We start from the raw sequence: 22,264 nt of genomic DNA on the forward strand, positions 1-22,264 counted from the left end.
AACTGTTCCTTTGCTCTGTCTGCTAGTGGGTAACCTGAAATACTAGGAGCAGGCTGTAAGTTTGAAAAGCCAATTGGTTAATCTATTGCCCAAGGTTTCATTACCTTTCCTGGAATTATGTCTGTTCCTGTAAGCAGCTGATGCCACAAGAACAACAGGGCCAGACAGCCCTGTTTAAAGGAACATCTGGTGAAAAAGACCAAACCATTTTAATATCCCAGCGTGTAACCAAGGGGTCTGGGGTGCATGGAGTTTGGTGCATCTGTGGTGCCTGGGGCCAGTGTGAGCAGCTGCCAGTGCTGTTAGCCACCCTGCCAAACACGACGGCAGAGGCTGGGGAGTTTTTTCGAAAACAGGGTGCTTATTTTTACATTCTTTGTGCTGAGGAATACACTCACTGCACTGTGAGGTGCAGGTTGAGCTTCGAGGGGCAGGAGCCACAGCCTGAGACAAGGGCCACACGCTGCAGCTGCTTTGCCTAAAAATGGGGACCTGATGCTGAGACATAGGAGCACATGACCCCCAGATTCAGACTTCAAGGCTTGGACTCGATGATCTTGGAGGCCTTTTCCAGCTGACTGATTCTGTCATTCTGTGACTTTCCCATGCTTAGACTGTGAGGATACAAAAACCCAGGCCTCCCTTTGTTAGGGGTCCCTACTCAGAGGCACAAGCTCTAAGTGTTGTTATTGAGTTATTTAGTTTATTTATACCATGATTAAATTGAGGATCTGGATGCCTGAGACTCTGCTATGGGAAACCTGGGGCCGAGCCAGTAAGGAAACGTGGTCTGTCGGTGTGAGCATAGGGGATGTACCTGCGAAGGAGCCCCGGCCCCAGCTCAGGGGGTGCGGGTGCGACTATCAGAGTGCTCCCTGGATGGTCAGGCCGGGAAGCTTCTTTAAGAGTTCAGCGTTCAGGAGAACGCCCACTCCTCCTCCCTCCGACCTGGTGCGGAGGGTAGCGCGGGGTGACACGGCCTCGGGATAAGAAGAGCGCGGCGGGCACCGAGGCCCGGAGCCCGCGCCAGGGCGGGCGGGGCGGCCAAGGGCGCGGCGGCCGGATCGATGCGTCGGCGCTCGCAGGCGGCGGCGGCCATGGCGCTGAGCGGGGTGCGGGTGCTGGAGCTCGCCGGGCTGGCCCCGGCGCCGCTCTGCGGGATGATCCTCGCCGACTTCGGGGCGCGGGTGGTGAGGGTCGACCACCCGTCCCGCTCCCCCCCGGCCCCCGACGTGCAGGGCCGCGGCAAACGCTCCCTGGCGCTCGACCTGAAGCGGCCGCAGGGAGCGGCGGCCCTGAGGCGGCTGTGCCGCGGGGCGGACGTGCTCATCGAGCCCTTCCGCCACGGTGAGGGGCGGCGGGGCCGGGGCGCCTGAGGGAGGCCGTGTGGGTGCAGCGGGAGGTCGGGGCCGCGGGGATCCCGCCGGCCAGCCTGTGAGCTCTGGAATGCAGAGCGGGAAGCGGGCGGGCAGCGGGAGTTTGGGGTGCATTTGCTGTGGCTGCGTGGCGGGTGCTCTGTTTGGGCTCTTGCAGTGCAGCATCGCTGTGACAGCGCAGGGAAGGAGCGCTCAGACAGAGCCGTGCCCCCAGCCGGGGCTCTGGACGAGCAGGAGGATATCCCAGCCAAGGGGTCACACTTGGCCTGCTGATACCGTCCAGCTCACATTTGTAAGGTTGCCATGTGGGTCAGAGGTCTCAGAGCTGGCAGTTCCTCTGAAGATCTGACGTTGTGCATTTATACTGTCATGCATTTGTAAAGCGCATATTCCAGGGAGATGAGTATAAGAACAAGTGTTAAGTATTCAGTAGAGTAGTATAATTCTGTTACACAAGATAACTCTGATTTAGGCTCAAAACCAGGTTATGAACTACAAGTCTTCGAAAGTCATATGTGATTTTAGGAAGTTGCTTTTCATGAACTCATTTCCTGCCAGTCTTAAGTCCAATTTACGAAAACCTTCCTTGTTTTGTAATTATTTTCCATTTTTAACATTAGGTTAAATATTTAGGTTAGATAGAAAATTAAAGTTAGGTTAAATAGAAAACAAAATTCTTCAAATATTCAAGTATGGAATTATTCAATTTTTGAAAATTATCTTTTAAAAAGATATTTTGGTTCATCTTTTAATTACAGTATGCATATTTACTAATTTACAATATTTAGGGGTGCTTGACATCTGCTTGACAATAGCAGAGTTTACACTTTTTTACCGTTTACACTGTTTTAAGGTTCTCAGTTTCAAATATTGGCTTTTCAGATCTAACATGTTGATAAGCCATACTTGATGGTTATTTCAGTATCCCCACTGTTCCTTGAGGATGCTGTTCTGCTATGAAGAGTATCATTGGGGTCAGGACAGTGCTCTGTGCACCCAGATCTAATTGAAGATGTCTCTGCTCCTTCCAGTGGGGTTGGACTAGGTTCCTTCCAAACCAAATTATTCTGTGATTCTATGATGATGCTTCAGTGAGGAGCTGAAATGTTTTGGGGTTTCTCTAGGCAATTTAGAAATATAATGCTGTATCAGTTAAACATCACACATCATAGACAGACCTACAGATTGTGTGTCACAAATAATTCTTTTCGTTTTGGAAACAGGGTTTTATAATTTTTACGTGTCTTACTTTAAAATTGTTTTTTTTATTCCCTCCCCAGAAGCTGTGCAGACAAAATGAAGACATTAAATTCCATTTTTTCTTTGTAGCTAGTCTCCTGTTTCCTAGCAGATTTTTTTTTCTTATGAAATTTTGTTTTCATTGGTTTTATAGGCACTTGGTTTTCTTTTTAAACTGAAAGTGCAGACAATTCTGTAACCTTATGGGCCTGTAGGTGAACTAGGCAAATCTGTGACCCATCATGAAGCTGGTGTGAAACAGTAAGAAGGTGAGGGCCCAAGTGACAGGAGAGTTTCGTAAAAGGCATATTTGCTGTTGACCTTACAACGATGACTTTGTGACATCAGAGGGGTTATTTGACACACACTTCTCCCTTGCGCCTTTGGAAATCATACACTTTACCAAATTTCATGGCTTCCTCCTTCGCATTAATCACCTGCCACTGCCCAGTAATTAATGCAATAGAGATGGATCTTAACAAAGTTGAAGGTGTAGTAACACTGTGGATTAGTCTGTGAAATAATTATAGTCTGTGAAATAAGCTGGAGTAATATTCTGTGGTGGAGTAGGTGCTGAAATTATGTTACCCTTTCCCTTCCAAAATGTGTCTCTCTGCAGTGCCAGTATAGGTATCATAGCTCATAGTCTGACTAAACTGCATTGAGACAGTAAGACAGTATAATTTACTTGAAACTCAAATTTGCTTCTTTTAAAACCCCTTAGGACTGCAACATCAAAATTTTAGCCTTGATTTCTGTAAACCCATGCTGGTCAAACTTACATTTCACTGATTTCTAAAAGCTCTTTACTCTACATTAAAAGAACACATTTACTTTTGTGTGGTTGTTGTAGATCCTTTGTGGAATAGTGGCATGCTCCATTTGTATCAGTGAGTTAAAAGGTACAGGAACACATGGGGCACTGAGAAACTAAAACGGTGAGGAAAGTGTATTGCAGTGAGATGTGGAAGAAATTTCAAGTAGTTTTAATATGGAAAATGGAAGAGTTTGCTCTTCCTCTTTTTTTCCTTGTTTTACAAGCCTTTTTAGGTTTCTTGCTCATCTAGCAGTACAGGAAGCTGTCTGTCATTCCTTTGGAGAAGTAAAACAGGGAAAAAAACTTAAAAAAAGAGAAAGAACCCTAAAGCTTGATTTCCGCTTGGTTTGTATTAAAAATGTATTCAATATGTCAGTAATTTATAATGTTCACATTATAATATGGATACTGAACTGGAATGTATTACTTTACAAAGTACAGTTGAGTTTTGTTGTTGTATAATCTGATTTTGAACCATGTATGTTTTAACTAATTTTAAAAAATAAATGTGAATTAGAATTCCTTGGTTATGTCTTTTTAAGGTGTCATGGAAAAACTTGGGCTTGGTCCAGAGGTCCTTTTGCAGGAGAATCCCAGCCTCATCTATGCTAGACTAACTGGATTTGGCCAGACAGGAAAATATGCCAAGTCTGCAGGTCATGACATCAATTATTTGGCTTTATCAGGTAGGCTGTAAAATTTCTGTTAAATTACGTGATTTTTTCCCCCTTAAAACTCAGGAATTTGTTGAAAGCACATTGTTCAAAATATCTGAGGTGCAGTCTGATGAAACGACTGAGGTGATCTGAAGTGTCTCTGTGAGTGAAATGGGGGTTTCCTTTCCACGTGCTTTGCCTTGCTCCATTCTCTCCAGTCAGCTCTGGCATTTGCTTAACCCCTCTGTAAACTTCCTCACAAGTCAGAAACTGGTCAGGAGAAATGAGGATTCTTTCTGTCAGGTTATTGAGGTGAAACAGTTCATTTAGGGATCCAACAAACCAGTTAGCACAAGAAAGGAGGAAATGTGGGCTGGACAGGCTGTTTGTTTTGCCAGCAGCAGCAAGCTGTTAGGCTGGATCAGCACATCTTCTCAGGCTGTACATTATTTTCCCACCTTTGTGCTACTGTATCAGAATAAACCTCTTTGAAGGGAGGACTGAAGTTTTTCCTAGGGCCTCTCTCCTAGAAAATCTGTATGCTTATAACCCTGAAAGGCCTGAGGATTATTTTGTGGGCTTGTCAGCTTTTTTTGAGCAAAGAGAAGCTAGGCAGCCTAAGACAATTGGTTCTTCTGCTTTTCTGCTTGTAGATGTGTCTGCACAGACACCAGCTGAATTGCAGTAGGCTTAAAATAAAGTGGCAGTGCCAAGTTTCATTGAGGGGTTGTACACATTGTGCTGTTTTAAGTGTTATGATTCTACAAGTATACAGTAGCAAACAGTAACAAAATTACCTCTGATGATGGCAATCCGCTCATGGTCCTACCTCATGCTCTTCACACTGCTTCTGTCTCTGCTGCTTCTCCAAGCCTGTGAGGAAGGAGAGAAAGGGCCCAAAACTTCTGAGGTTTCCACTGGACAGAGCATTTCTTTTAGACCCAGCAAAAGGCTGGAGCAGAGGTGCTGCAAATGTGGTGATCTGGTATCACCTACCATGAGGAGTAACTGTGTTGTGGAATTAAGTTTCCTTAGGGGTGGGTTCAGTCTTTTCTCATGATGTAAAACTGTCAGAGAATAAAAAAGATTTAAGAAAGGATGCCTCTTTTGAAACACTTTTGACTTCATGTCAAGATGATTTCAAAGTATTAGGATATTTTTATTTGTTATTAGTGTAGGGAAGGAGTCCTTACAGAAGCAGTGTAGTCCATCTGTACCATAGAATGTAGTATTTTCTGTTTTACAAAATGGAGTGTTTTTTTCCTCTGGAGATGATTTAATCAGTAGTACTTTAGTGTTATCTTCCTAAAATCACTTCGCTTAAAATTTCACAAATTGAGTTTTCTGCCTATTTAAAGAAAATAAAACAAGGTGTTTGAGAGGTGTCATTCTTCAAAAATGAGATCTCATATTCTGAGTATTTTCCTGGTGAGCTTTGGCGTTCCCTAACTAAAAAATGGCTTGTGTTTGGAAATCTAGGGAGAAGTTAGCATGTTAATCTGCTGGTGCCTGTGACAACCTTTAGCCTGTTAAAGGAAGGTTTTAGCAAGCGACAGGGCTTTGCACTTGCATTACAGGGTTTGGAAACTCTTTTTTTTACTGTCCACTCAAGTTGCGTGCTCTTAGGAAATGCATTAGACCATTAGCTAAATAAAGAGTGCATCAGAACCATACAGTTCTCAGGCATTTTTGACCAGGTATTCTGCAAGTCTCAGACCTTAGGATACAGACAGAGGAGAGAGGTGATCTCACTGGAGTTTCTTACTTGCCCAAAGGGAATCACTATGAGGAAACTAGAAAGAGTAAGGTCACAGTAAAGAGGATCAGGATGGCAGAGAAGTGTTAACAGATTCAAAGCTCTGTCTGAAGTAAACTGGCTTAGCCTTTGCTCTAATTCCTTTAATTTCTGCATAATTGCTGGCATAAGCATAAGTTCCCTGTGTTTACATTGCATGCAATCTGAGATAACCTTCCTGTTCTATTCACTGGTTCCTCTTATACGCAACCTTTTCTTCTTATCCCAAAGGTAGTTGAAGAGGGAGGATAGGACTGAAGCACTGTTGTCAGTGTGAGATCCTTTGTTATGATTATTAATTCACTGGTTATGCGCACATAAGACTGTACATCTGCATTTTTACTTTAAAGGATTCAAAGAAGAAACAGTTTACTAAAGTCGCTTTGAAACATGTTCATAATGCCTGTTACAGGGGAGGTTCTATGCATGTATGAAGTACTAATATAGTACTAATAGTACCATAGTGCTAACAATTATTGCACACAAGAGTTTTTTTTTACATGTCCATATAACCAAAACATTGGTGGTTTATCTGTGAGACTTTTATTAGTATCTTTAATTAAATACGTCTTCACTAATGTGATTTCATGTATTTTATTTTGTTCTTTTGTGAATTAAAGAGTAACTATGTTCTAGGACACAGCTGAGTAAAGACAGAAAACTGTTGGTAGAAGACTGCTTTATCCCTTGTTTATTTGCATAGATTGAAAAGAAAGAAACTTTAACTGTAGAAATGTATAAATGAATGTTTATAATTAATTTTATGCTTATGCTTGCTTTGTTTGCCCTCTTGTCAGGTGTGCTGTCAAACCTGGGTAGAAAAGATGAAAACCCTTACGCACCCATAAATCTTCTGGCAGATTTTGCTGGTGGGGGTGTCATGTGTGCATTGGGCATCGTTATAGCCCTTTATGAACGTGCCACATCTGGCAGAGGGCAGATCATTGATGCAAGTATGGTAAGTAAGGTCTCAAGGAAAGTGGGGTTTCGTAGTTTTGCTTTTTCCTGCTCTAAATCTGTAAAAGGGAGGAAACTGGGAGAAATGTAAGGTTTAAAATCAAGAACTTGTGAAGGGGAAAGCAACCTCATAAAATGGCTATTCCTTCACAGGGAAGTAGTTTTCACATATTACTCACTGCTGCCATAACATCCTTATGTCATGTAACACATTCTGTGACTTTCCCCCTCTCTCTCTTTTTACCTGTCTGTCTTCTGCACAAAGTATTAGCTGTATATATTTGATGAGTAAGTTTGGTGTATGGAGATAGGGTATGTAATAATCAATTAACATAATGCATTATAGAAAAAAGGTTAATACTAATAAAATAGAGACTTGCATTAGCTTTATTCAAGACACATTGTCTTTTGAATTGGTGACACGTCATATCTTATTAGAGACACTGTTTCCTTGGAGAGTTACACTGCCATGGGTCATTGCCAAGAAATCAATTTCAAACACTTGTGAATGTGCTGTAAAATAAATTAAAGGCTCAGTTAGCTTAATAATGAGTACTCTGGATTTTTGCCACTGGAAGGCCACCCACTTACACACAGAGGAAAAATACTTATTTCTATTTATCCTTGAAATCCATTTTACCTGCAAGTGTTGTTTCTCAGTTTCTCTTTTTTTCTGTTTTTAAAGAGCTTTGCAATTAAAATTGGACCTCCTTTTGAGGTGTTGTAGTACAGTGAAGGCTGTGGTTTAGACTGAAATATAAATTGGAAAAAAAATGACATTAATTAAAAAAATTCCCTTGTTGAAGTGGTCTTGAAGATGGGAGAATAGAAAGTGATGTTTGATCTCTTAACTTGAGTAAGTTTTTGACAAATTCATGCAGCAGTTCCAGGAGCAGGCCATGGCATTAGGTCTAGAGGAAAATTCTGTGGGAACAGTGCAAGACAGGATTAGTGTTTTTACTGCAATAATAGTTACTAATGCCTGATTGTCAAAATGAAAAGCTTATCAAGTGGAGTTCTACACATGTTTGTTGGGTTTTTTTTCAGTGTTTTCTCCAACAAACTGAATGGTGGATGAGCAATTGTGTTTAGTAAATTTAAAGATGATATGAATAGGAGGCGGACTACAAGTATGTTGGACACTTGGATTAGAACTGAGAATAACCTTTTCAAATTGGAGAAATGACCTGGAAAAAGCTGGCTGCAATTCATGGATAGCACTGCTCTACAGTCCTCTTCAGGAAGAAAGAATTAGCTACACAAATGCAGTATGAGAACAATTATCTAAAGTACAATCCTGGGGGTTTGTAGTAGTCACAAGCTGAACATGAGTCAACAATACCATCCTGTTGCAAAACACATACACACTGTACTGGGATGTATAAACAGGAAATAGAGCCAGCATAGAGAAAACATTCTGAAGCAGTTATTCTAACCTATTGAGTGTTTATGAAGACTCAGGAAAATACTATTTCTGATGCTGATCACCATCTTTCAAAAACATTTGAGAAAGTCCCAATAAGCACAACAAAAATTATGACTCTGAAAACATGACCTACAAAATAAAATGGAAGGAGTTTGTGTGAAACAAACACAGTTTGTTTCATAGTTTTGTGAAACAAAAACTGTGGAGAATTTTGACAAGCCTTGAAATACGGAAGAAGATACTTCTTGTAGTTTGTAGTATTACCTTATTTTCCTTATCATACTTTAAAAAAGTAAAAAAAAATTGTTAGAAGAAGAATCAGTGTAAGTCTGCTAACATTCTAATGAATTTGTAGCTCATTTGGAATGGAATGTTTTGTGTGTTTTTTGTGGGGATTTTTAAGCCCCTCAAGTTCTCTCTTTCAATTTTTTCTTGCCTTATTGCAATTGCAGAACTGAGAGTCCCCTGCTGATATGGTCTGATGGTCTGTGAAATGGGTAGAATAACGTTCTGTATCACAGGATGTACTTTACCTGGCATTTTGTTATATTCCTTTTACCTGAATAGACTTTCAGTGACACAGTTGATGAAAAACATACATACATCATCATCAGCAAAGATAGTTAAATAGACTGGGTGGGTGAGCCTGTTGTTGTGCCTAAGTTTTTTTCATGGAAGTAGATATTTTAAAATCACAATGCCACAGCGTTTCAACTGTCATTTTTTTTTAACATTATATTTTGTTTAATAGAGTAATTCCTTATGTTGTGGTATAGTTTAGGGAGTCTGAATATGTTAATGACTCTGACACATGGTAGAATTTTCTACAGCAGAAGAGGGAAAATTAGTTTTCTTTTTAGCAGCTTTATGTCATCAGGATTACTTTTATTAGGTTTTCATGCTACTTCATGGATTTAGTGACAGGGTTTTCTCATTTTATTGCAATGTCTATTTTTCTGACATAATCTAAAGAAATAAATTATTTCTTGTTTTTCTGGTTAGTAATTGCAGACTGAGGTCAGAATTTTTGTGAGGGAAGAAATTGTTATTTGTCTTCTGTTTCTGATCACTGTGCTGAAGGGTGAAAAGTGGATTGGGAGCATTCTTATTATCAGTAATATAAACATGAGGAACCCCTATAGTAAGGGAATCCAAACTGATACGAAAAGAGGGTAAAGAGGTTCAGGCCAAGGGCTGAACTTGCATCTCCTCTCAGTGTCCAGTGTTATTACTGTGCTGTGTAAAAAATAAACACTCTGTCCTGGGTTTCATCTGTCTGCCTCAGAAGAATTAAATGCCTGGTCTGGATTGATTCATATTGGTTGCTCTCTCTTCCTACTGATTTTGTAGGATCATGGGTATTTTACAGTAAGCCAGAGAGTTGCCATGTGCTGAGTGAGAAGGATGTGGGGTGGACTCTGCTATATGGCACAGTAGGCACAATTGTGCATCTGCAGTCTTGCACCACACTGGATCAGAGGCATGTGAGTCAGGGCCACACTTGAGATTCACTCCAAATTCAGCCACAGAACCTTCTGCTGATGGTAGGCATCTGACTGAGCGTGACTCACTCTTTGTGAAAGGACAGCCAGAGGAAAGGATGTTGGTAATGAGCACTTGCATAATAGTCTCATGGCAGGAGCACTTAGCTGTCCAACAGAAGACTGAGGTTCCAGGTTTTTCTCAGCCTGGAAGTATTCAAAACCATAAGTCCCACATCCTAGAGGCCTTCGTCAGTCATGAGGATAAAGGTTAGGTTAGTGTGGATTAATTCTCACTTTGAACTATTTCAGTCTGCAAAAGGAACAGAAGGCTTGCAGGCAGACAGGTCACCCAGTGAGGTTGTGCCTCTGGATTCTTGTGCCTGCTTCAGAGACTGCTGATGCTTTTATTTTGAGGACCATTAAGTGAAGCACATAGCTTGCTGTAATCATCCTGCAATTAGGCTAAAGTGTGGTCTGCCCATGTCGTCCTTTTCGTGTTTTAAAAGAAGCTGATCACATTAGCGAGTGCGTGGTGTTATTTGAGTGTGACTTTGGAGGCCTAGTGCAGACATTAGACACTTTTTTGACTTGTCTCTGAATTCCAGTGGGCCTCACGCAGGAGTTAGCTGTCCAATTGCCCAGCCAGGGATATTTCCAAAGTCTCTATACCAGTGTAAAACAGATGTGCTGTTTTATTTTAAGTGTTTTCAGGGTAAGTAGCATCGTACATAGGTATTGTACAGGTGCTGACTGTAACAGTTTTGTCAGCACCAAAATCCAGTTATCAGTTAGAGCTTATTCTGATATTTTCCCCCTCTTTTATAATCCTTACTTTCAGTGGGTTTTGGTATTTTTTTGTTAATATGACCAATGCAAGATCAGATCATTATTAAAGCAAACTTGGTTTTAATATCCTTGCAATTATTTTGTGAACATGTAGATGAAGGTATACAGTATTTTCTCATATGAAAGTATTTTAATTGACTTTAACGTGTGGCAAGTAGGGCAGAAGTATTCTTGTCCTTGAGGCAAATAACATACTTTCAATGAAGAAACCTTCTTGTCTGCATACTTCAGAGATTTGCATGTGTTAAATTCTTGCTTTGAAAGGTAGGAACTAATAGATCTTTCCATGTGAAAATTTAGTAGCTTTTTATTTTGGTACAGGATCTGTGCTTTTCTCTGTAGGCAATACTAGGTTAATATTACACAGTTGAAAATGCATAAATCAAAGTGATATTCAGAATGATAGAACTGAGGTTTTAATCTGTTCCAGTGGAATGTTTCTGGCCAACTGCTTCATCTTTGCTTACAGTTTTTCTAATGCAGTGGGGAGAAAATGGATTGTGCTGGTGAGCAAAACTGTGGGATGTGATTTTGCTTGAAAGACTGGTACAAGATTGATAATTATTGAAAGGCTGAACAAACTGAATTTTCATCTGATTGTACTCCATGTAGACAAAATTTTGAGAAGCAAGTTGAAACATGATTGATCATGTTTTCTAGTGCTGTATTCATCAGACACTTGCTTATTTAGAGATTACCTTGCTATATCTAGTTAGCTGCTAGGGATGACAGTAGGAGAAAAATTTTTAACTTCGTGATGGAAATAAGCTTCTAGTTCCCATGCTATAAGAGAGCATTGACCTTTGATTTCCTTCAATCTTTTTTCTAGAAATAGCAGTCATCTTATAATCACTATATATAAAAAAGGTTATGTTGAGATAAAAATCAGATACTTACAGGACTGGCACACGCATCTTGTTTTCTAGAGGTTTAGAAGACTTTCACAATTGTCATACTTAAGGTTGTATAGAACCAAGAAGCTTGTCCTGTCACCTGAAACTGCTTATATTCCCATTGTGAACCCAGAATGATTATAAACTTTCTAAATGAGGAAACTGCATGCATTGAAAGTGTGTAATCCATGTGAGGCTGCATTATAACATTTATGCTCTTTCTCGTTCTTTAATTCTAGATGCAATATAAACAGCAATTGAAAACTTTAAGAAATTAAATTGATTACCAGAAGTTTCATCATTAAAAATCTTAACTAGTAGTAGCTTTTTGCTGTTTTGTTTTATATAGCATTTTGGAATCATGCCATCTAATTTACTGAAGCTTTTATTTTTTCCTGTAAATCTTCAAGGTAGAAGGAGTAGCATACCTAAGTTCTTTCCTGTGGAAATCGCGAAATATAGGAATTTGGACCGGACCTCGAGGTGCAAACCTGTTAGACGGTGGTGCACCTTTTTACGAAATCTACAGGACCTCCGATGGAAAATTCATGGCTGTGGGTGCCATTGAGCCTCAATTCTATAAGCAGTTAATAAAGGGTGAGTAGCTTGGAGCAGTTGCTTCACATCAGCAAAGCATGAATGAATCAATTCTTTAATAATTCCATTTTGATTCATGGTTCATGGTTATGTGATTGCTTTGTAAATGCGAAACACTTCCTGAAGCCAGTTGGGTGGTTGTGTAGCAGTTCAATTGACTTTCTTCTTCTTCTAGCAATTAATTTCTTTCTTTTTCATCCTCTCTTCAGTTTGCCCTCAGAAAATATATTTAAGTTGCAGATTTTTTTCTGGAGTTATGGTAATGGAAGTCTGTGATGTGAGTGGAGCACTAAACAATTGATTTTGGAAATCACTTTTTTCAAATGATTGTGAATATACTTTAAAAAAAGGAGAACTAAGTCTTTGATATTGCAAATAAAATTTCAAGCAAACTCAGGAATTTGTGCTATATTTTTTTTAAAGTAAGTATTTAAATGGTTTTAGAAAGGAATATTCATTGGAAGTAGTTCACAGTATTTCTTGATGGAACAAAATTTTTGTAGAAGCAAATTCTGCTTGATAAATTAATATCCTCCTCACAATTTCAGAGTACTTTTAGTATCCAGGTATGGATACAATTTTTATATTTGATTAAAGACTCCCTAAATATGACTATAAAATATGATTTATCTGTTCAAGAATTTATAATGTAGATGCAGAATAGTTGTGTGGAGTTAAAGCAGTGGTTTGCAAGGGCATCAGGCGGTTGAGGGTGAGCAGCTATTTCTTCTCATCTTTCTTGCATTTTATTTTCCTCTCTATTACTGTTTTTTCCCCTCTTTCCCTTATTTCTTTTTAATTATTGTTATTTGTTTCTAGTTATTAAACTGTTTTTATCTCGACCCATGAGTTTCTTTCTCACCTTTAACGTTCCAGTTCTGCCCCATCTTACCCTGGGGGAGGGGGAGTCAGTGGCTGTGTTGTTCTTAGGTGCTGGCTGGGCTTATACCATGACAGCTCCTCACAGGGGCATTTACTGCCAGCTCTGCTCCAGCCAGCTGCATTGTGCTAACAAGAGCATAGTCATTGCCAGGGCCTGCTCTTCCAGGAATTTTTGAAATTCAGGAGCGTGGTAAGATGAAGTGAGGGTATGGGATTGTAAGGCGGGGTATGCCTTTGGTGACCAGGATCCCAAAGAGAGATCTTGTTCCATACAGCCTTTGTTCTCTCACAGCCTGTGGTGCTACCCAGCTTCCTGCACATCTGTAGCTGTAAGTGTCCATGCAATTGTGTGGAATATCCCAATCAGTACATGCTGATCTGTGAAATGCAAAAAAAAGGTTCCCGGAGTGACCTATGGACATGTCCAGAATTATGTTGAACAGATCAGATGTCAGGTTTGGAAGCACTGTGTTCGTGACTGAAGAAAAAGGTGCTTTGTCTCTGATTGTCCTGAGAATAACTTGTGAACTCAAACTGTGAGCAACTTGATCTTGAAAAGGAAAGTATTGCTGATTATTCCATGCTTTGCAGTTCTTTGAAATGTTTTTCTCATCCCCTCCCCTGAAATTTTCTTGCTTGCAAGAAGTCAGAGTTGGAGAACAAACATAAATATGAAACTGTATCAAAGTAAAATGTAAACCCTTGTTCTGGAGGTTTGGGAATTTGGAATTCCAGTAAATATCTTCAGGGAGAATGCTTGTATTAAATACAGAGAAAACAAGAAAGAAATAAAGCTGCTTACTCAAATACCCATATGTTTGGCTTAAAGTGATCAAACACTGACCTGTAGCATGCATGGCTGCAGTATTTTATTCTTCTCTGGAGATTAAGTTGAATCACACATACTGTTAAGCTACAGAAATGGGATGGAATCTGTATTTGTTAAAAAAAACCCACAAAATCTGTAATGGTGTCTGGTTCTGTTTGTGACTCTTTTTTTCAGTGAACCTTTTTTGGCCAGTCTTACCTTCTTGTACTGATTATGGCTACAGGGCAAGACTCATGCTTTTCTCTTTCAAGCATCTTAGCTAGATAGAAGCCTCTCATGGATGAATCCAGTGGCCAGTTGGTACAGCATGGTCATTCATTGGTCTCTGTGTCTTATTTAGGTAATTCTTTACTGAGGAAAATGTTAAAATTCTGCTTTTCTTTTAGTTGTTTCTCAGAAATTTAGAGCATAAAGTTGGACAAGCAACTGTGAATTCTTCTGTCTGTGTAGGGGCACCTGCACTGGAAAACTTTATTTTCATCTTTGAAAGTATTCATTACACTTACAATGCAGAGAAATTGCTTGATTTTAACAGCTAAAGTTTCAAAAATACTTGTTGCAGCAATAAAGAGCTGATGTGTATCCATTTGTAAGTAAACAACAACTGCAATCATAGTTGCCTATGTTCCAGTCTGATTCTATTATGTTTTAAAAAATACATGCAGACTACAGGCTGTGAGGAAATTTTGCTCTTTGCCTGTAACACTATAACAATCTTCGCTTGTTTACACTCAGTGAGCTTTCTTTGTTTATTTTGTAAAAGTACATTGTTTGAAGTATCTGACCAAACTCAAGATTTTCACACAACATTGCATTTAAAGTAACTGGTCTTTTGTCATTGTATTTTAGGTGCATATCATGAATTGGTCAGACTTTTACATAGGAAATATTTATTCCTTTCAGTACTTATGGTTTGAGTCTTTCTGAAGCAATAGTGTGCTAAATTAGAACAGCAGATCCGTCTTGTGGGTTAGGGATTATTTCCTTTCTGGGATATCTATTGCAGAAATTAAATTCAGAATTTAAGCCTTTGAATATTATAGGGAAGAAAAAGCTGCCTGTGAAAATTGTATTGCTCTTTCACAAACCTGAGGAGCTTTAACTTAGGCTCAGTCATCTGTTCCAGGCATTAATTCCAGCTTTGAAGTGATTTTAGAATGGTATGTTCCAGTTACAATTTCCATAATTTCATTTCATAGCTTTTTGCCCTAGTTCTGGTCAGTTCTGCTGGTGAACAATTTGGTGTCGTTCCAGATAAAATATATTCAAAAACCACTTGATGTCTTTCTCTCCATATTCAGAGAGGGGGGTTACTTTTGCCACTCCTGTAGAATGAGAGCACAAGGGTGTTGCAGATGTCAGCTGGAGATTTAAAGACTGCAGACTGGAGAAAGGAACATGATTTCTGAGCCATTTGTCCCTGCTCACAGAATTCTGATAAAGCCAGAGCGGAATTGGTTTCCTTTTTAGTTTGGTTCATTTCAGTGTTTCCCTGCAGAACTGGGAAGCCAGTGGTGGACCGGAGTGCAGTTAATGACATGGAAAGGAAAGTTCTTGAGAATTCTGCAGAGGGAACTTAATTTAAAAAAATAGATGAGTTTGAGAAGGTCGTTGGCTTTGTAGATCATGGTCATCAGGGAAAATTAAACTTCTACTTACCAGAAATTTATGACTTAAAAAAAAAAAATCAGGTTATATGAGAAACTGAATCTTTATAAAATAGATATAGTAAATAATTGCTGCAGTAGCTCTATTGTTATCTCTACTATTCTGGGCTAACTTTTTGCTGTTAACAAACAAGCTATAGTCCTTTTGCAAATGTAATTTTATTACTGCAGAAGTCAAGCAATAAATAGCTAAAATGCCTTGGCATTTGGCTAAAATGGCTATTGCATCTTATGAAAGATATGATGTAAAAAACATACACAAGTAAAGTCTTAATCTTTTGACAGAAAGAGCCAGAATGTCTTCCAGCTGTGAATTGCTTCTGCAGGTTTGTCTTGACTTTTAGCAATAGGTGCTTGATATTGCTGCAGCCAGGCTACAAGAGGCATGAAGAAATAGTAAATATTGTGTATCGGATGAGAGTAAAGGTCTGATTTTGCGTTATCATGTGGTGTAAAGTTGGTTCCACAAGGTAAACTTAGTATCCACATACATTGGTGTGAAAACCACTGACAGTTACTAAAATCCTGAAAGTGTGGTCAACTGTACTCCTTTCATACAACTTTGATAGTCCGAAATTGTGTAACTTCTAGGGAACACTTGAAAAACACAGTTGACATCATTATGATGGATTTCCACAGGACTCTCCATTTTGGGATTGTAAAGTATTGTGTACTGTGTTAAAAATATGCTGATAAACTGAATTCAATACCATATTGTTATTGAGACATGCAAAGGGGACAGTTAGTTTCCTCATTACATGTTAGACTCAGGTACACATAATGTTACATTTTATTTGAATTTATTTATTATGATAAGTCTTAAACGTTGTACAAATACTCTAGGGGCAGGTTCTTGCTGCACCAAAACATTTGCAATTATGATAATTAAGCATCTCACTTTGGACTACACCTGTGGATGGATACATTTGCAGCACTCCTCAGTAGTACTTGGTTCATGATCAGCCTTTTGCTTAGCTGTCACTTTCTAAAAAATTATTTAGTTTCAGAAACTTTGAGCAGACAAAGAACTTTACATAAGTAAGTTAATGATAATTTGCTACTGAAGTCCAGTTCCCTCTCAGAGTGAGAATGACTTGTCTTTAGACAAGAGTGTGCAATGGTGTGCACATTATGGCTGTCTTTTGAGCCATAATTAAGGATTCCCATACTAGATGGTTCCATTCAGTCATGTTGAGGCAAGACAATTTTAAAAATTACTGTGCTATGACCACGCAATTTTAAAAAGAAAATCAGCAAGTTAAACTAAGAAAATCCTGGACAAAGCTCTGCTTTTATAATAGTGTGGCTGAAATACTGTAAGAAACTGTAAAACAGTAATATACTGAAAGAGTAAAGCAGCTCTGCTGGTTTATCTATTGAATTTTACTGTTTCCTCTCCTTTGAAGTAGGTGCCTGATTCTACTGCAGTCTGTCTAAGAAATACAGATTTCAGTTTGTTGCATCAATAACGACATGCAGACATCGGTCAGAAAAGCTATAGCATTTGAAAGAGTTTTTAATACTATGTCATTAAAGGAGACAGTTCTTCATTTTTCAAAAACCATTTCAGTGCTGTTCTGGCGTGGGTTAAGTGGGTTTTTCTAAACAAAAAAATCCTAGATGAAAATTTAAACTAAAAAACTTGGAAGTAAGTTTTGATTGCTTTACAAGATATTTTCTGTAAAAGATACTTTGCTTTTGATTACAAGTGAGTGAAATCTGTCATGCTGTGGTATCCCAGACAATTCTGTGCTGTGTAATTGTTTCCTTGTTGAGTCAGTCACTCCTGCTGTGTTTCTGCTCATCTGCACCACAAATGGTTAGCACAAACTGGAAAATGAGAAGCTGCAGTGCTTAAATGCTGTCAGTTAAATTTGAAGTCTTCAGTGGTCAACGGAAAATGAGCATGTAATATTAAATTCCAGGTTCTGCACATTGTTCTGTTCTGCCAGAGTGTGTGTGATTACATTCAGCCAACTTTCCATCTGCCACGACCATCGAATATAATTCTGTCATGGGATAATAGCAGAGCTCTGTTCATGTTGGACTGGCTGCTAGGACCCAAACTATAATTAATAAGCAAATAAGTACTTATGAAACAAAAGTTCCAGCTGGCAAGATTTCATGCACTGAGAATCTCAGGCAGTGTGTTCTTACTTAGCTGTCCATTTTGTGGAAGGTAAATTCGTCTCACCTCATAGTTCATAAGTAAATTTCACTGAAGCTCTTTATCTTTAGTATTATACTTTTAAAATTAATACTGCAATTAATTTTTAAAGTATTACTAACTTTTATTTCTTTATGGATGTTCAACCACTGTGGGTAATCTTCAGCTGATCTCTTATTAGGATGGCACTAGAGCACTGGATTATATGTTTAGTAATTTAAGGTGCATGTGACTTGGTATCACCATCCATAAGGACTGATATTTACTGTGTAGTAACATTCATCCTGGTATCTATAGGCATATCTAATATCTGAAAATGCTTTTTTTGTCTTTGTGTCAAATTTCTTCTAAAAGTGAACAACTACAAGGCTATATTTCTGCGTCTGGAGATTGGCAATTTCTGTGTGTTTTCCTTTGAAGTACCAAAGTACAATTTTGAAGCATATAATAATTTTTAAAGCTTTTATTTAAGAATCCTGTGCTCAACAGTTACATTCTCAAATATTATGTTAAGCTGGTGGGAACTGCAGGCCCTAAGAAGTGCATCTTGTAGAGATTATGAGAAAGAAAGAACATAAAGAGCAGAAGATTAGACATCTTCTCCCCTTTATGTTTCAGTAGCTATGTCTACCTCTCTCAGTGACAAGGAATCTTAGAAAGAAAGTAGAATATAGAAATAGAAATAGAAGATAACCGTAAGTTTTTTCTGCCTATCTACAGCTAAAGATTAGAGGAGTTCTGTGTAAATTCTACCTGCAAACAGCTGTCTAGTACCCAAGCCTGCTAACACTTGTTGGTCAACAGATATCTGAAGATACTAGAAAGAAAGTTCGAAATTAAGTGTTTGCAGAGCTCTGTATGTTCACTGCCTCTGGCACAGAACTGTTGTTTTCTAAGCAGCTCCCTTTTTTCGTTACTTGTGAAGCATTGTGATGAGAGTTGTTCTCTAGTCTTTCTCAAGTTTCTCAAATTAACTTCTTTCTTATCGCTGCTTTTTCTGAATTTTTCCTGCTGTGTTCATGCTCCTGAATTTCAAGATGGAACTATTTGGACAGCCTTCAATATATCAGTTCTGATTTCTGTTTGGTATCGTAAGGTCTGCCTGTACCTCTCTATCATCTACATTTTCGAAGTGTAGTTTACTTGCCTTTTCTTTTGTTTCTTACCTCCTTTTTGAGATAAACCCTACAAGAAGTGAAAAAAAATTCTTGCATCTCCTTGAATAGCAGAATGGAAGAGTAGGGAGAGCAGAGAGCAGAATCCATGAGAACAGAAACAGAGATTGGAAACCAGCAGCACAGAAGAGATGTAAGCTGCCCAGTGGGAGGGAATGTGGTGCTAATTTAGGGAAGAGCCTGGTACTTGCTAGTTCAGGAAGTTTTCAGTACAAAGCCTGTGCGTCCATCCTTCGCTCTTGTGTCTCAGAAGGGATGTGCATATTGCATACCTGGGTGGTCCTTGCGACTGACATGGAAGGCAAAGTTCTTAAGCAGTTAGTGAGGGAAAGGACTATAGGTTTCACTTTTCCCAAAGAGCAGCAGTGGAGAATTGGAGTCTGGGAGGTGTGCTGAAGAAGAGAGAGCAGGAGACACTGCTGGAGGCTGTTCGGACTGAGGGAGTGAAGAAGCAGGTCAGTCTGCAGGCTGCAGGCACTGAGCCTGGGAACATCCATCCACACCATCTGGGGCACAGAAATAACCTGATGGCGTTGAACTTCAAACACTGCAGCCTTTCTGAATGTCCAGCTCTGGCAGATGTACTGGCTTCTGTGAGATAAGTGTGTTGCTGTAGTCCAGGACCCATTCAGCAGACTTATGTGTTGCTACTGCCAGGTAGAGAGTACAATTGCTATTATAAATGCTGTTCTCAGGACATTATTATCTCTAGACAGCTGCTGCTTTTGTGAAGTGTTCATACAAATTAGTGTTTATTATAGTTACCTAGTTAAAAAGGTGTAGCTGATGCAGTTTAGTCTAATTGCAAGCATCATAGAACATTTTATTCCTCTTCTCCCTGCCCTGCACAGATGCCTGAATAAAGTTTGAAGTAACTTTCAGTACTACCTCAAAAATACTACCTTCTTGAGAAACTTACTGTTTGTGGGGAGCACTTAGTAATTAATCTAAGGTATGCTATAGTTAACCTTTGCTTTTCTTCTTTCAGGTCTTGGGTTAGATTCAGATGAACTTCCTGTTCAGATGAGTGTTTCCGACTGGCCTGAAATGAAGAAAAAATTTGCATCCATATTTGCACAGAAGACACAGGCTGAGTGGTGCAGCATATTTGATGGTACTGATGCCTGTGTGACCCCTGTTTTATCCCTCAATGATGTTGCCTCAGATCAGCATAACAAACAAAGAAATTCTTTTATCAAAAATGATCGGGGAGAGATAAGTCCTAGACCTGCTCCTCTTTTATCAAGGACTCCTGCTGTTCCTTTGTGTGAAAGAGATCCTTTTATAGGAGAACACACAGAAGAGATACTTCTAGAAAATGGGTTTACTAAGCAAGAGATTGCTAAACTTCATTCTGATAAAATAATAGGATTCAGTAAACCCAAAGCTAATTTATAATCTCTGACTGTGCATATCACACAAATTTAAGGCTGATAGAGTAACTTCTTATGCATTAAAATTGAATTATATGACAAATGAATGTTTGCATAATATTGTTTTTACATAATATATATTTTTTAATTATTTAAATTTTAAGTATAATTGAAAACACTGGGAGTTATCTACATGGATCATCTACTGTCCAGAATGAGATGATAATTGTGTTCTGAAGATCTACACAGTCTGTTTAGTAAGCACCTGTACATTCTCAGAATTTTTGTTTAAATATTGAATCCTGTGGCTTGTTTCTTTTAATTCTTAGCTGCATCATTGCTTTGTAATATATGTTGTAATTACATGAAGGCAATACTTTTAATAAAATTTAATTATAATCTTTGTAAATGAATTTGTTGTTTACTCAGAGATTACAAAGGATTTTTTCCTCTATTTTATCATATTAATTAATTTGCTTTATCATGCCAAAGTTATGGTCAAATTAATGCTGTTTGCTTATGTGCTGCTGCAGAGCTATTACCATAAAGTTAATCTGTTTAATAGCCTGGCTACATTTTCTCAATGCAGTCTCCTGATTACATTACATTTGGAACTTCAATTTGGCTAGAAACTCACTTCAGAATGACTTTTGTTTTTAAAATACCTGCCAAGTATTATTCGTTTCCTTTCTTTATGGAAAAGTTGGCGACTTAGCTGCACAGGTTTTTAACAATGGTTATTCTCTATTGGGTTTAATTTCCTTCAAAATCAAACCATCATTTGAAACCATTTTTTTCAAGGCAAAAGAAAATACACTTTTAAGAAGAATTAGTTATATGACTTTAATACAGTATTCTCTAGTCCAGCATGTGAGAAATTATGGCATGAAAAGTTGGGGCTTTTTCATAATTTTGTCTGCATTTTGCTGAGGATTAGTTTGTTGCTTACAAAGGCTTCCAAAACTGAGGTATACCTCAGCTCATTTTGTATCATGGCAAAACTGTCAGCATTATTACCATAAAAAACCCCTTTACATCCTATTACGTGAACACCTTCCTGAAAGCAAGAATTGTCTAGTAGGTCCTGTAAAATTATCTAAACAACGAGCAAAAGCAACTTATGTTTCCAGCTGATACTCACTCTAATCTGAATTACTGAGTATTATACACCTTTATGGTAGGATTTGACAGTTTTCTTAGTCCCAGGTACATCTGCTCATGTTGGAGAAAAGTCAGCGCTGTCAAATGTAATAATCTCCATGGCACATAAGTTTTGACCCCAGAATCATCAATTTAAAAATTCATATTACTTCAGCACAGGTTGGATCAGTTGCCTCACTTGTGTGGCTACATCTGAAAGGTCCAGTTTGAGTGTGTCACTGTGGATTTCTTGTGGGGCCTTCCCTTGGCAGGTAAGACTGTTTTAAAAAAAAACAACTAAGTGATCCTGACATCCCAGCCAAAACCAGCACACCTTTGTTTTCAGAAACCAAGGAAATAATCAGTTCTTCTGAGGGTAGTAGACAGCAGATGCAAAAATATACTTACCAGTTGCTGTTTGACAGACTTCTGTCAAGCTTTTTATCTGTCACTAATGCAGTGAGAAGGTTCACTTACTCATCTTCATGAAGTGCATTGAAATCCTTTCCTGGACACATACAGATTTTTTTTCTCAGCAGGAAATCGGCACTCTGATGTTCATATTTGCTGAATGTAAAGATGAGGGCTCTAGATTCCTAGTATCGCTGCTGTCCTACAACAGCAAGAGGAATAGCTTTGTGTCAGGCTAATCCTGCGCCCTGACCATGTGATGTATGTTCCCGTTATATGTGTGCTTCATGCGTAAACAGTAATTCCTTAGTTGTGGATAGTTGGGAGCTGTGCAGACGCCCAAGAGCTCAGATCTGCTAATGTTAACACACACTTCCCCGCCCCCTTCCTGGCATAACTTGTGATCGCAGAGCCATGAAAGTATGTGAGTCCCTCCCCCAGCACAGACCGATCCCACCCGGCATATGACCTGGGCCCCATGTCAGCCAGAGCAGGCAGCACCGACCTGCCACAGCGCCGTGCGCAGCCGGAGCA

At 39.0% G+C, this 22,264-nt stretch overlaps 1 protein-coding gene across 1 annotated transcript; it reads left to right on the forward strand.

Annotated features, from left to right (window-relative positions):
• The first annotated feature begins 1,064 nt into the window (after positions 1–1,064).
• On the forward strand, positions 1,065–20,588 carry AMACR (alpha-methylacyl-CoA racemase). Its single transcript, XM_050328956.1, has 5 exons — positions 1,065–1,347; positions 3,975–4,118; positions 6,681–6,841; positions 11,900–12,086; positions 19,795–20,588. Exons 1-5 carry the CDS (start codon positions 1,068–1,070, stop codon positions 20,202–20,204), a joined length of 1,182 nt encoding a protein of 393 aa, XP_050184913.1. The 5' UTR covers positions 1,065–1,067; the 3' UTR covers positions 20,205–20,588.
• Positions 20,589–22,264: the final 1,676 nt, after the last annotated feature.

Source organism: Myiozetetes cayanensis, unplaced genomic scaffold (genome assembly GCF_022539395.1).
Source record: "Myiozetetes cayanensis isolate MyiCay16 unplaced genomic scaffold, myiCay2020 scf4, whole genome shotgun sequence".
Taxonomy (NCBI): domain Eukaryota; kingdom Metazoa; phylum Chordata; class Aves; order Passeriformes; family Tyrannidae; genus Myiozetetes; species Myiozetetes cayanensis.